The 13,890-nt window shown below is 39.5% G+C and overlaps 1 protein-coding gene across 3 annotated transcripts in view; it reads left to right on the top strand.

The window, feature by feature from the left end:
• The first annotated feature begins 1,912 nt into the window (after nt 1-1,912).
• Nucleotides 1,913-13,890, top strand: part of zgc:162952 (PKc_LIMK_like_unk domain-containing protein) — a 37,398-nt gene continuing 25,420 nt past the window's right edge. The window contains exons 1-2 of one of the 3 annotated variants that reach the window (XM_017691255.2): nt 1,913-2,123; nt 3,146-3,247. In XM_017691255.2, coding sequence (XP_017546744.1) covers nt 3,217-3,247 — 31 coding nt within the window. In that variant the 5' untranslated portion in view covers nt 1,913-2,123; nt 3,146-3,216. Of the gene's footprint in view, nt 2,124-3,084; nt 3,248-13,890 lie in introns of all 3 variants that reach the window. The other 2 variants (XM_017691254.2, XM_017691256.2) reach the window with 2 other exon arrangements.

Below are 13,890 nucleotides of genomic sequence, written 5' to 3'. Positions count from 1 at the left end.
AAGATGTTATGTAGTACTTATTAAGACTTAATATGTACTATTAAAGGAAGCTGCTATGTAGTACTTATTAAGACTTAATATGTACTATTAAAGGAAACTTATGTAGTACTTATTAAGACTTAATATGTACTATTAAAGGAAGATGTTATGTAGTACTTATTAAGACTTAATATGTACTATTAAAGGAAGCTGTTATGTAGTACTTATTAAGACTTAATATGTACTATTAAAGGAAGATGTTATGTAGTACTTATTAAGACTTAATATGTACTATTAAAGGAAGATGTTATGTAGTACTTATTAAGACTTAATATGTACTATTAAAGGAAGCTGCTATTTAGTACTTAAGACTTAATATGTACTATTAAAGAGGATGTTATGTAGCAGTTATTACGTAAGAATTAATAGTTACTATTAAAGGAAGCTGTTATGTCGTAGTTATTAAGACTTAATATGTACTATTAAGGTGGCACGGTGGCGCGGTGGGTAGCGCTGTTGCCTCACAGCGAGGAGGGCCTGGGTTCGATTCCCCTGCCAGGTGACCGGGGTCCTCTCTGTGTGGAGTTTGCATGTTCTCCCCGTGTCTGCGTGGGTTTCCTCCGGGTTCTCTGATTTCCTCCCACAGTCCAAAGACATTCAGTCAGGCCAACTGGACATGCTAAATTGCCCCTAGGTGTGAGTGACTGTCTGTGTCTGTCTGTCTGCCCTGCGATGAACTGGCGACCTGTCCAGGGTGTATCCTGCCTTCCGCCCGATGACCGCTGGAATAGGCTCCAGCACCCCCCTGGCGGAAAAGCGGCTTAGAAAATGGATGGATGTACTATTAAAGGAAGATGTTATGTAGTAGTTATTAATTTGTGGTAGTTACATAGCACTTATTCTTAGCACTTATTATTGAGATATTATTGAATGGTAGCTGTTCATTATTATTGACAGCTATTATATAGTAGTTATTATTTAGTGATGTAGTAGTTATTATATAGTGGTAGTTACTGTGTAGTTATCGTTTTGTGAGAGTTAATGTGAAGTAGCGATTATTCAGTGGTAGTTATTATGTAGTAGTTGTTATTTAGTGATGGAGCCATGCTGATGGCACATCCCATATGAATCAAAGCAATGCATGGCCACACTGTTAACGTGTGGGAACGAGATCCTAATATGACTTGGCAACATATGGGAACAAGATCACGCCTTCTTAACCTGTTGTCAAGACTTAATCATCTCATTTTCATGCCTTACTAAGTCGTGGCCATGACTTAATTATCTTGTTCTCACTTCTTACTAAGTCATTTTCATGCATTGTTTGTGAATTTTATTATGTAGTTGTTATCATTTAGTGATAGTTATGTTATCCTTGAGTGGTTGTTATTATGTAGAAGTAGTGAGTTATTATATTTTCATGCTGTAGTTATTATTTGCTGATAGTTACGTTTTAATAATGGTTATTATGTAATAGTTATGATTTATTTAAATTATTTATTGACACTAACAGAAGGTACACAACTGTTTAGTTGTTATTTAGTGATAGTGATGTTACTATGTAGTTACAGTTGTGATCATACAGTGTGTATTTTTTTTTTATACCTTTTCCTGTCAGAGGTAGGACTGAACTGAATTAACTCGTGACGTAAGTGCAGTTGGTTTCCATGACAACCGACCAAACGTGTCTTTCTATGGTAGTTTTGCTCTTTCTTTTCCCGCCCGTTTTCCGCCAGCCCTGCTTTCTGCTGTAGCACTGGCTGACTGCTTTGCATGCACTGCCAGCCAATAACAAATCAGGGGCTTTAACACAACTACCCAACGCTAAATCAGGAGGCGTGACCCGGCTAGCCAATCACAGCGCAGGAGGCGAAACGTCCTCGCCAATCAGGTCCTAGAAGGCGGCGCTTGCCTGAATACAGGTGGGGGAAAAAAATGAGCGCCGTCAGGCACGTTGTCACTCTGAGCGAGCGAGACAGCGGAAAAAGCGCTGGTGTGGGCAGCGCTGCTACAGCGATGCTACAGTTCGCCTCCTCCTGCCTCAGAGAAAGAGCGTCTCTCATCTGAACCGCTTCAGCACTTCATCCGGGCCCGTTTCCTTCCTACACAGCTGACTTTTCAGTACAGCGGAGCTGCAGTTCGCTGTAAGTAGACACTCGGTTTGAATTCATTAGCGCTGCCTTTAATTGCTGGATGTTTAGCTGCATTGAAACCTAGTTAACTGCACATAAACATATGAGTCAAAATGTTTGGTCATCGTCTGTTCACCAGCACATTGTTGCATTTCTAGGAGTACATTGTCACACTGGCCATCACTTCATGTAGGGGTGGGCGATATGGCAAACATATATCACAATACTTCAAGACATTATGATGCACGATTTGCATTGCGATATTTCGTTTTTCTATTTTAGTTTTTAATACATTGGACAGCCAAGATAGAACCTGTATATAAGAACACAATACTACTACTGCTCCTGCTAGTACTAATAAAAATAATAATAACGGTCATCATCACCACCATCAGCGCAAACTGCACTGCACTAAATCTAATTAAACAGGTCTGATTATGCTCACTTTGCACTGAAACGTAGTTAGTGTCGTTTAAGTACTGACGATACGCTTAGAAAACCGTATTGTGACAATTTATCCCAATAACGATAAAATATTATCATATTGCACAGCCCTACTTTCATCTATCCATCCTTCCTGAATGATGGTTCACTTTTTCCTGTCCTTTTTAATGCTGAACGTGTGAATCAAGAGCTTAGCCTTACCAAGACTTTTCAGCTGTAGTCTCCAGGGCCCAACAAACACCTAGTGAGGAATTCACTCTGACAGGGTTCACCGGAGTCTAGACAGACATATAAGGCCTCTAGGTGTTAAACACTGTATTTCACACCCGCCTAATCTTAAGATCACATCAAACTCCTCATGTTAGACATTTTCAGGGTTTCCCCTCTAGTAAACGGTCAGATCGGATCCTTGGTCGTGGCTTCACTGCGTTCATTTCGTGCCACGCTTCATGAGTGTGTACTTGTGAGTTGTGTACATGTGTTACTTCTGCTAGTGTAACAGTAGTGCTTTGTGTGTCTCGCTGCTCAGTGTGTGTGTGTGTGCTGATCGTTGCGTGTGTGTCTGCTTCCCCCTTTTGCTGTCTCAATAGGACTTCACCAGCCACCCCTGCTTTGTCTGGGTGTAATGCTTTGACGGACTGTTCCACCATCCACCCTCGAGATGCACATGAATAGCTTATTGAACCAGTGGAGTAAGTAATTATACTTCAGTTCAACACAGTTGGAGGTTGATCACACTCAGATCACAGAAATTAGACCTCGTATAAGATCAGATTGGACCCCCAGTTTGCATTTGCAGATGCCCATTGTGTCTACATGACATTTGTGTTTGCTATTTTCATGTGTAAAAGCACAGTCAGATGCCATTCTGGAACATTACTAGTAAGAGCACAGTCAGCGATTGTTCTGTTCTAACCTTGCTGAGAAGTGTCACCTCAGTAAGTTTTCAGCCATCGTATCCTGTGTGGTTTGTCACTGGCATCGCATTTAGAAGGCCAGCCAGTCTGTCGTGATGCTGCTGCTGATAATGATGGAAATGAGCAGGATTTAATGCAGTTGTCATGGGTGACAGCAGCTACAAGACGAGAAAGGCTAGATGAGACACTGTTAGTGTAATCTGTGGCTAAAGATTAAAGCAGAGGTTTCATAACCTACTTTGTTAAAGGAGATTCTGTGATGTCTCTGTTTGTCTTTGCACACCGTTTTCAAGAATAATATTCATCTATTGAATCTACTCTCAATAGAATTGAATATGCTTTAAGAAAAAAAGGAAAACGTCCAAAATCTGTCATATAACAGCGCCGAAATACCTTTTTGAAATCCATGTATACTATATGTAAAATACTTATGAATTATTCATTCTGAAGAAAGTTTATTTGTTTTAGGTCCTCAAATTAGCAGTGCCTCCTGAGAATCTGGGCCTTCTGGCTTTCGTCTCATTAAAGTTGTCAAAGCAGCCATTGCTACATCTGTTGTAAACACATGCGTGCTCACCTCCTGCAGTGATGCCACAATAGTCTTGAGAGTGAGGTTTTTCCCATGTAAAGACTAAGAAAAACCCCTTCTGACGATGCATGGATCTTTTGAAAAACTAGAACAGCTTTAGGACTGTAAAAGCAGTCTCATCTGCATTTATTAACCTGTACATCAGTTGATTTCTTTATCGCCACTGGGGAGGTTCCCAATGGTTGTATGCCACATTGGTGTAATGCATGCTGGGTACTGTAGTGAGAAAACATTGATAGATGAAAACACAAAAAAATGCAGAATGATGAATTGTGTCAAACCGCTGAGGCTGTGGAAAGCAATGCTGCACTACAGAATATTACATAACATGACAAATGACATAATACAGGCAGGAAAGAGAGTAGAGCAGAATAGAATAGTGAATTCACCTGATGGAGTTCATTAGGCACAGCAGTGCTAAAGCCTGTAACCACCCCAGTGACCTCCTGTACTAATTTAGTCTCTCTCTCTCTCTCTCTCTCTCTCTCTCGGTTACTAACTCGCTGTCCCTTTGTTTGGCATAATCAAGAGATTTGAATACGCCCTGCTCTACAGACATCCAAATCTGAGTTATTATTGTTTTGCTATAATATTTCAGTGTAATTACACAATTACATGATTAATTACAGAGTTGCATTATAAATTACCATTACACTCGATTTACATTCTCTGAGTTCGCACTTCTGACTTTTTCTATTTGTTTCAGTGAGAACTCTATGCTTTCGTTATTGCTGGCAATAACTGTGACTTCTGCCATTGTGTTGTTTTGTGCCTGTTGTTTAATGAAGGTTAATCCCTGCCGTAAGGAATGTTGTCCTCGATTGAATGTGCATACCTCCCTACTTGTATCCTAGAGATGACGTAGTTGGACAGTTTTCACCATTGCTCTAGTGTGAGACAGGAAAACACACTCTAGCCCACCTCTAGCTCGCCCAGCTCTTCCCAACATAACACCATACGTGCAAACAGAAAGCCCAAATTGGGCTCAGAACCAACCACAGCACAGTACAAGGCCACTTCTATCCAAGGACTGACCTTAGAACTGTTAATGTTTCAGTTTTCTCATGACCACATCATTGCATCTCTCAAGGCTTTGCAAATACTTATCTATTGCATAATCAGGGGTAAGATTTGATAAGCCACCTTTGTTCTGCCTATGAGCTTTTAGTACTAACAGTACAGATACTGAGAGTACTTCACTTTTTTGGGTTCATATCAGAGGTTAGTTTAGCAGTGTAGTTCTCAGTCCACTGTTTCCTCCATATAAAAGTTAGCTTGTTTTATGTACTAAACAGAAGCATGATTTATTTTTACATGACAATTTTCCAAGCTCTTCATCCCTTACAACTAATCAGGCTGGTTTTGTTACTGTGCTTTTAAGACTCTCTGTTCTGATTGGCTGCTCTGTAATATTGTGTCTCATTTATAAAAACAGGCCTGGCGGAAACACTCCTTATAACTTGAAATTGGATTTGAAATGGGAGGTGCTAAACTGCTGTAGGCTGAATAGGCAGGTACATGAAAATGAGTTTTCATGGCATCACAAAACAATCAAACATTCATTCAAAATGAGCCAATTTTTGCAGCTTAGTTTTCATATACAGACTATGTGGGCTGAAGAGTGAATGGTGCACTTTCAAACTTTTAGCAGTGTTTACATACTAAATTAAATTTTTATTTAACCCGTTAAAATCTCAGGCTTATTGCATACTAAGGTTTATTATTTGGTGACTAAATGGTCTTCAATGCAAACTGGGTATTCTTAGGTTACAGAAGTGTGTAAAAAAACTTTGGGCCTGCTGGTGGGCCCTGGCCATTTAAGGGGATAAAGAAGTCAAGAAAAATAGGTTTTCAATGATATAGGGTCTTTAATAAACATTACTGTGAGTTAGAAAGCTTTGTTAACTTGGCTAATTTACAGATTGGCTATATTAATCATTTACATGTATTTATATAAAGCTTTAATGGATCTCTCAGTATTCTAAAATGATAGCACTTTTACTAAATATACACTATATTTCCAAAAGTATTCACTCACCCATGTAAATCACTGAATTCAGCTGTTCCAATCACTTCCATGGCCACAGGTGTATAAAGCCAAGCACCTGGACATGCAGACTGCTTCTACAAACATTTGTGAAAGAACGAGTCGCTCTCAGGAGCTCAGTAAATTCCAGCGTGGTACCGTGATAGGACGCCACCTGTAAGTCTAGTTGTGAAATTTCCTCGCTACTAGATATTCCACAGTCAACTGTCAGTGGGATTGGAAAGGCCACCACTGTGAATAAGTTACTCTACAATGCACCATTTCACATCAGACTACACTGAATGACTGTTTACATCTCAACCACTAAATTATGAAAAGATGTGGTGGAATTATCTTTTTAATTTTACTCTGTTTTGTTGGCTCAGTTCCTGTATAGCTATGCTGTTGCTCACACTTCTGAACTAGTGTTGTGTTCTAGGTTAAAATAATCCTGAAAAAAGGAAGAATAACACCTAACAGACCTCTGATCTATGCTAATAGATACCGGATATACTATGAAGTTCCTCCACAGTTCTGTAGGAAACTTGAAATTCTTGAGGGCTTCCTGACCTGATACTTCTCTCCTCCTACTCATGTTGTTTTTACTAGACTACTTTTACTTCTGCTTGAATCACCATTTCTTTGCAGTGAGAATACTCTTACTTCAGTAAGCATTTAGACTGCTCTACCTGGCTCTGGCCACCTTCTGCCTGACTCAGTGATTGCAGTCTGATTCTCTGGAGTCCTGACAGCAGCAGAAAGCATTGAGTGCAAAGTTGATCCACCATGAGGAAAGGCCTTTTGGCTGTTAAGGCTCTGACTAATAGGACCTGCACCTTCTGCAGTGAGGCTGTGGGAGAAGGACAGAAATGCTCCAGTATGTTGTAAAAGGAAGGCCAAGTTAAGAGTTTTCTATTACAGACAGGCAGGAGTCTACAGATAAGAGCACATTCAGGAAGTGCGTGGTGTGTGTTGACCAAGTCGAAGGGTACTGCCCACAGGAATTTGAGCTATTCAAACATGCAGATATCAAAGAGCATCTGATCTGTGATAGAGAAGATTTAAGAGCTTTTAACGGAAGCAGAAATGTCTTAATGACAGAGTGCATGTGCTTGCTCTTTCAAGGACTTCCAGCCCCGATCTAGTGCAGTAAGACCAGATCTTACAGAGACTGAATACACTGTTGGGTGTATTACCACAGCATGATTGAATCCCAAGTGATATATCCCAAAAAATAAAAAGAGAAGACCACATATTGAATAGATAATACAATTTAATTAGAAAGTATTTTTGAATGCCACAGTTATACAAACATGGCATCATAATTAGCAGCTTCTCTTTTTGGTCTGTTACGTTTCCTCAATAAAAGCTTCTTGACAGCAACACATCCTTTCAGACTCATAGTCTTGAGTTGTCTCCTGACAGTGGAAGGATGGACAGAAACACCTGTGGATATTTTCAGACCTGAAGCAAGAGTGGAGCTTGATTTTTTCCTGTCTCTCAAAGACGAAAGCTTTAAGTGCTGTTTATCTGATGGGAACAGTTTTGGTGGTCTACCAGGTCTTGCACGGTTGTTAGGAGTCTCATTTATTTTCTCTGCATCTTTAACTAATTTTTTGAACCCATGGACATTCTAGTTTATTATGTCATTTATCCTCAATGTAATCTCTTTAATATCTCCTAAAATGCTTTGAAAGATTTCTTAATGGTTTCCTAATGTATCTTTTCCAGCAAAGTCTTGAATCTGTCTCATCTGATGTTGATGCTCAGATGCTTGTTTCATTGACAGAGTGGAGATTACTCAATTTTCAATATAACCAATAGAGACAGCCTTAATATCACTGTAGTAGCGGAAGAGACTTCTTGTGTTTCAGGCTATTGTGACACAGTGCACACACTTCAAACTGGCACATTTGACTGATGCTGTGAGAGAGAAATCAGGGAGAGAGAGAAAAACAGAAGAGGAGGGAAGAATGGATGATGACAGAGAGAGGAGTGAAAGTTGGCGCAGGGCTGGTAAGAATGCGATGTAGCCCACTGTGTTGCGTGTTGTGTGCAGAGCGGCAGTGGGAGAGAATGCAAGGGGGAGATTTCTGGGCTCTGTGCCAAAGCACTCCCTAACGGATCAGATCTGAACCACGCCACATCAACTGGTCTTTCCATCCATATTGTTGGTCTGAGGCCCAAACAGGCAGCTCTGAGAAACAAACATGGAACATTCCGCATCGTTGTTTTAGTCCTTTTAAACTACGAGGGACTGTTTGTGGGCCCACACTTAAAGTCTGCTCTCTCATAACTACATAGCTTATAAATTACTTCAATGTATAGATATTAAAATGTTGCGTATCAGCTGATACCAAACTGATATTGTTTTTCTTTAAAAACTACATTTTAAAACTTTTCACTCTGCTCCTCAACAGGAAGAAATGCACTGCTAACCACATCACATCACACAGTGTGTGTTTTATTTTGCCTAGATTTGTTACCAGATTAGTCATTTCTACTGATACCCTTTGATTAGGCCTGTCACGATTCAGAAAGAGAGAGCCAAATAGGCTGATTAGTTGCTGTGGATGTTTAGTAGTTCACAAATGACGACACATACAGCTCAAACAAACAAACATTACTCATCACTGCCCTCTAAAGGTGTTAACTATGTGCTGATAATGAGAAAACTATGGCATGTTGTCATTATCAGAACATCACAATACACTTCTCTTAATGCTGGCTGTACATCTAGAACACTGAACAACTGCATGTACAGTGCTGTGAAAAAGTGCCCTCCACCCAACTTTTTCTATTTTTGCTAATTTGCTCCCTTTAGGTGAATAGACAAACATAAATGCCTTGTTTTTTATGACATCACAAAAAACAATGAATTCAAAATTTTAAAAAAAGCTATTTTTGTTGCTTAGTTTCCATGCCTAGACTATATGGGCCAGGAAGTGAATGGTGTTTTTTGAAGCTTTATTATGTTTTAAAAACCATACTATTATATGATCACACTCTTGTTTTAAAAAAAGAAAGAATTTCAGTTTTCCGTGAGACGGACCAATTAAAGGTGCAGTTAGCGATTCTGTAGAACAATATTTGACACCCGCCCCCTTCAATGGTTAAGAAGCTCATGGACACTCATTACCCAGTTGCTAGAGTGAGGAACACTGGGCTCCATGGCCCTAAAACACTGTATGGACAAATACCATGACATAACAGCAAAACAATGACACAGCAAGTAATATAACTAACGTTAGGTAGATCGTGGGTTAGCAAACTGTTGCTACAGTTGCTACTACGAAGCCAACTGGTTGGGATTAGCTATCACAAATATTATCAAATGGGACAAAACAATACTGACACATCCCCAGAATGTAACTGCTGCACCATCAAGGTGGAATGGGAAAATTCTAACAAGATGCTTAAATGTAATTGCTGGATCATTCAAAGTGGAACAGGAAGATATAAACAAGCTGGCAAATAGGAAGCCAACTTCAGCCTCGTCAACTCTTGGAGGACCCTCTCATGTTGAAACGCCTCACTGATTTTAACACAGCTCTTCAACTGTGTCTCACCTAAGAACTAGTTTTTAAATCTTTGTTCTTCAGATTTTCTCCTCTTTACATGTTTCCCAGCCATATCTTTATCATGACAATGAGAGGAGTTCAGCACATAACCCCTCCCCTTCCCCCATCCTGTACACGTGCACGAATGCCCCCTGTTACTAATTGGCTGGAATAGGGTTGTTTCATTGATTTTAAAACTGTTTATTATACATGTACAGAGCCAGGGCTGTTTATGAACACCAGATTTTTTCCTGAATGCACACAGAATAGACAGCCGGTGGACTGTGAGGAGATATTCGCTGAATTTGACAAAAAGTGTACTGGATTGAAATCACTTACTGCATCTTTAAAGATGCTAGAGTTGCTGGAGCTTGTCATCTTGCTGTTCTGTACCCTACATAGTACTTCTGACTGAGCTGCAGACCACATTTCTCTGATTACTACCAGCACAGGATCTGACAGCACACAAATTAGGGTGTAAGGTTGTGGTTGGAGGCCGGTGGACGTGCCGGAGCAGCGCACTCCATGTCCTGACCTGATCCTAATGACATGTTTGGCCAGAGCGTTCGTTATTCCAGCATTGATGTTGTTACCTATGCTGGGAGAGAAGCTGGCATTGATCATGTGGCCTGGACTTTAATTATTGTCCTAAAAAAGCTTCAGATTGCTATTTTTGTTTGGGTGAAAGTCTAGAAAGGGTAATAAGCCATGTATTGAGGTTCAAAGGAGGATGTACGATTAAAACAGGTCATTTGGTTTCCAAGGACTGTGTCGTTATTAGACCAAGTTTTTTTGTGTGTAAACGATTACTTGAGCATGTCTGATCAACCCTTCCTTCCTGTTTGGTCTGTGTGCTAGTGGTGGTTTCAAACAAAACCGTTGCCACATGCTGCACTTTGAGAAATTTGGCGAGAGAACAAAGCTAGCAAGGCCTTTTGAAAAGAGGATTTGGAAGCAACTCGATGAATAATGTCGACACATGTTGCTCAGTGACACTCATTTAAAGGCGTAGGTGGTAGGTGCTGTTTTGATAAGCATGAGAAATTGCCAGTTAGTTATGTATTAGCAATTTATATAAGGGCCACTTTAATAACAAGCACATAGATAGGACTTAATATTACTATGCATGGCCTAACAAAAAGTACCAAGCACAGTTTCCAAGTCTTATATGTCCAATAGTGACAATATATTGCATCTTCTTTTTAAAGGATTGTTTGCATTTTTTTAATGAGTGTGTTCTTTGAAAGGAAACAATGCTCCTTGTGTCCAGATTTCTTCTAGGATGAATGAAGTTGGAGGTATGAGTGTTGGGGGAGCAGAGTTGATGTCAGTAACCTGACATATATATATATATATATATGACATATATATAAGCTCACATATAGCTCACATGGAGAACAGAGAGAATGACTAGACAGAGCAAGTAAAATATTGTCCTTCACTGTTAACTTTGTGATTTATTCTATTACTGTTAAACTTTGTCACCTCTAAAGCACTTTGAGCTGCTACCAGCATGAAAAGTGCTATAGAAATGAAGATTATTACTATTTTATTTAATATTGTTATCAGTAGTAGTAGTAGCAGTAGTAGTATTTGTACAGAACACTGGTTTAATTCAGAATTATTTACCTGAATAAATGGTCTGACACAGAAATAAATGCGAAAAATAGGAATTACAATTTGTATGATGTTAGTACTAATTTAATTTATGAAGTTACAATTGCAGTCAACAATGAGAGGAAATGGTGACTTGGTCAAGCAGTGCTGTAAATTCCAGAAGTCAAGATCAAGATCAAGACTCTCAGAAAAAAGGTACAAAACTCACTGGGGTGGTACCCTCTTGTCACTGGGGTGGTACCCTCAAGGATCAGGGAACATAATTGTAGCATAATCCACTGATATTATATTTTCTAAGTTGTATTAACTGCACACATCCCCAGGCTTTTTATTGTTCATTAGGTTGTTAAAAAATACAAAATACGTACTCTTTACCAGGGAAAAACTTATATAAGGTATACAACTGGACCTTGAAACCACTGCTGTACCTTCGAGGGAACATTTACATTGTTTTTACGTGCATAGTGTGTTTATTTCTAATTGTGTAGAGCTGAGCGAGCTGGAGCTGAGGATCCAGTGTAGTACAGCTGAGAGAGCTGGAGTTGAGGATCCAATAGAGTAGAGCTGAGAGAGCTGGAGATGTGGAGCATCAACCCTTCAAGCTGCGCTATATAAGATTATTTTAAAATATTGGGATAAGCAGTATTACTGAGTCAGGAGGAGAAAGTATGTTCATTTCAATGTTAAGAGGTGTCGGATCAGATTTGCCAGGAGATTTTCAGACCACATCATACACCTATATGTTAACATGACACACATAGGCTCAAAAAGAAGGTTCAGCTCAATGTTTAGGTCTCAAGTGCAAAATCAACATGCTTATAAAGATATGACGACAATAATAAATCATTTACTTACATCCTCAGACATCCTTCACGAAGCTTTGAGTTCTCTTTGAATACTCTTTCGATGTGCTCATTAGATCATCCAATCAGGGAAGGGGTCCGAAGCATAACTCATGTAACATGTTCTCTACATTACATGCAGTTACACATTTCCATCAGAGAGGACTCCAAATCCCCAAAACCCACATAGTGTAGCTTTAAATATGTAACTTCTTTTGCATCATAAGCCCAAATTAAGTTGTTTTACTAGTTCTGTAAACAGCCAATGTGATTCCAATGTTTCACACAGAAATATATCTAAAGTATTTAAATACAGAAGACATCTTCACCAATTAAGAAAAATGCATTGTAATGAGAAAAGGTCAGAGTCTGGCTCTGTAGATTCCGGTGCTATTGATTGGATGTAAACATACACCACATGATTTTCATCCTGGTACAGCTCTGGAGTCTGTGTGTATGTGAAAGTGTGTGCATGGAAAGTGCTGGATCAACTGAACCAGCTTCTATAGCAGCAACCAAGTCTCCCTGATGTCTCCCCAACGTTTTTCCAATGTCTCTGGCACCTAAGATCAAAGATGCCATTAGTTCAGCTTTAAAGGAAATCACTTTAACACATTCAACTAATGGAAAGTGCAAGCAAATAGACTGCCGAGGTAGGAAGAAGTATTAGGGCTATTAACAGCGCTGGCCTTTGTAGCCCTGCACTTCATCATCATGCTCCAAACAACCCAACAACAAGAGTCCCATCCATGAATCGGTGGAGAAATAGATTTGCATGGTTCATGCAGCACCTGCACATGTGTTAGCAATTATTTCAGGCAACTAAAGTTCCTTTTGAACTAAGTTTCCCTGATTTGTTGCCTAAGCTAGCACGTAGCAATTATCTACTGGAGCGTGACAGAGCCAGAATCATGCATGGACCAACTGTTTACTGCGGATGACCCAGTTTCTGGGCTGATACAATATCTGATAATTAACACCTTATTATGACTGAAAAAAGGCATTTTTTAGCCTAAGGCCTTTATGATTTACCAAAGATATTTTCAGAGAAGGAGACATTGTACTGGTTGAAAGTGAGTGTGAAGTAACTTATAACAATATGGTGATTGTTTTATGGGAAGCTCAGTCCTTCAATAAAAGGAGACAATCATCTTTTTGGTGAAGAGATAACTATTGACCCTTCCCTGCTATTGTGCCTGATTTTACCATCAATTTCAAAATGTTTTTGGTATGTTAGCAGACTATGGACTGAATAGTGCAAAGATTGGAGACCACCTTTCCTTTATCCAGTTTCTAGTCAAAATGGCCTTACAAGTTTTTCCTTTTTCAGCATCAGAAAAAAGCAGAAAACATATGTTTAAAAAAAAGTGACATAGAAGCTTCAACAATGTCACATTTTTCAGTATTTAGAGTGTACTTAGTATGTACTTAGTACTTTTCAAGAGCCATCCTTTCCTTTTTTATCTGCAGGGATATTTTTTCCACACATCCAAACTTCAGTCTTAGAAGCTGATTGCATTTTCTGCTTCCTACAATCCAAGTAATCTCAAACACATTCAGTGACGTTTAAGTCTGGACTCTAGGGTTGTCAGTCCATTGTTCTGAGAAGACCAACTGCTTCTTTGTTAGATTTGCAAATGTTCTACTTTTTTGTCTATTTCCTTTTCTCAGTAATCGCTTCTTGGCAGCTACACATCCTTTCAGACTTGAGTTGTCTTCTCCCAGTTTAGGGATGGGCAGTGTCACGCATTCCGCGGACTTCAGTTCCCAGCAGCCCTTGGGAG

This window comes from Pygocentrus nattereri, chromosome 20 (genome assembly GCF_015220715.1).
Source record: "Pygocentrus nattereri isolate fPygNat1 chromosome 20, fPygNat1.pri, whole genome shotgun sequence".
Taxonomy (NCBI): domain Eukaryota; kingdom Metazoa; phylum Chordata; class Actinopteri; order Characiformes; family Serrasalmidae; genus Pygocentrus; species Pygocentrus nattereri.
The sequence above is the reverse complement of the archived record's forward strand: the minus strand, read 5'-3'. Positions and strand labels throughout refer to the sequence as shown.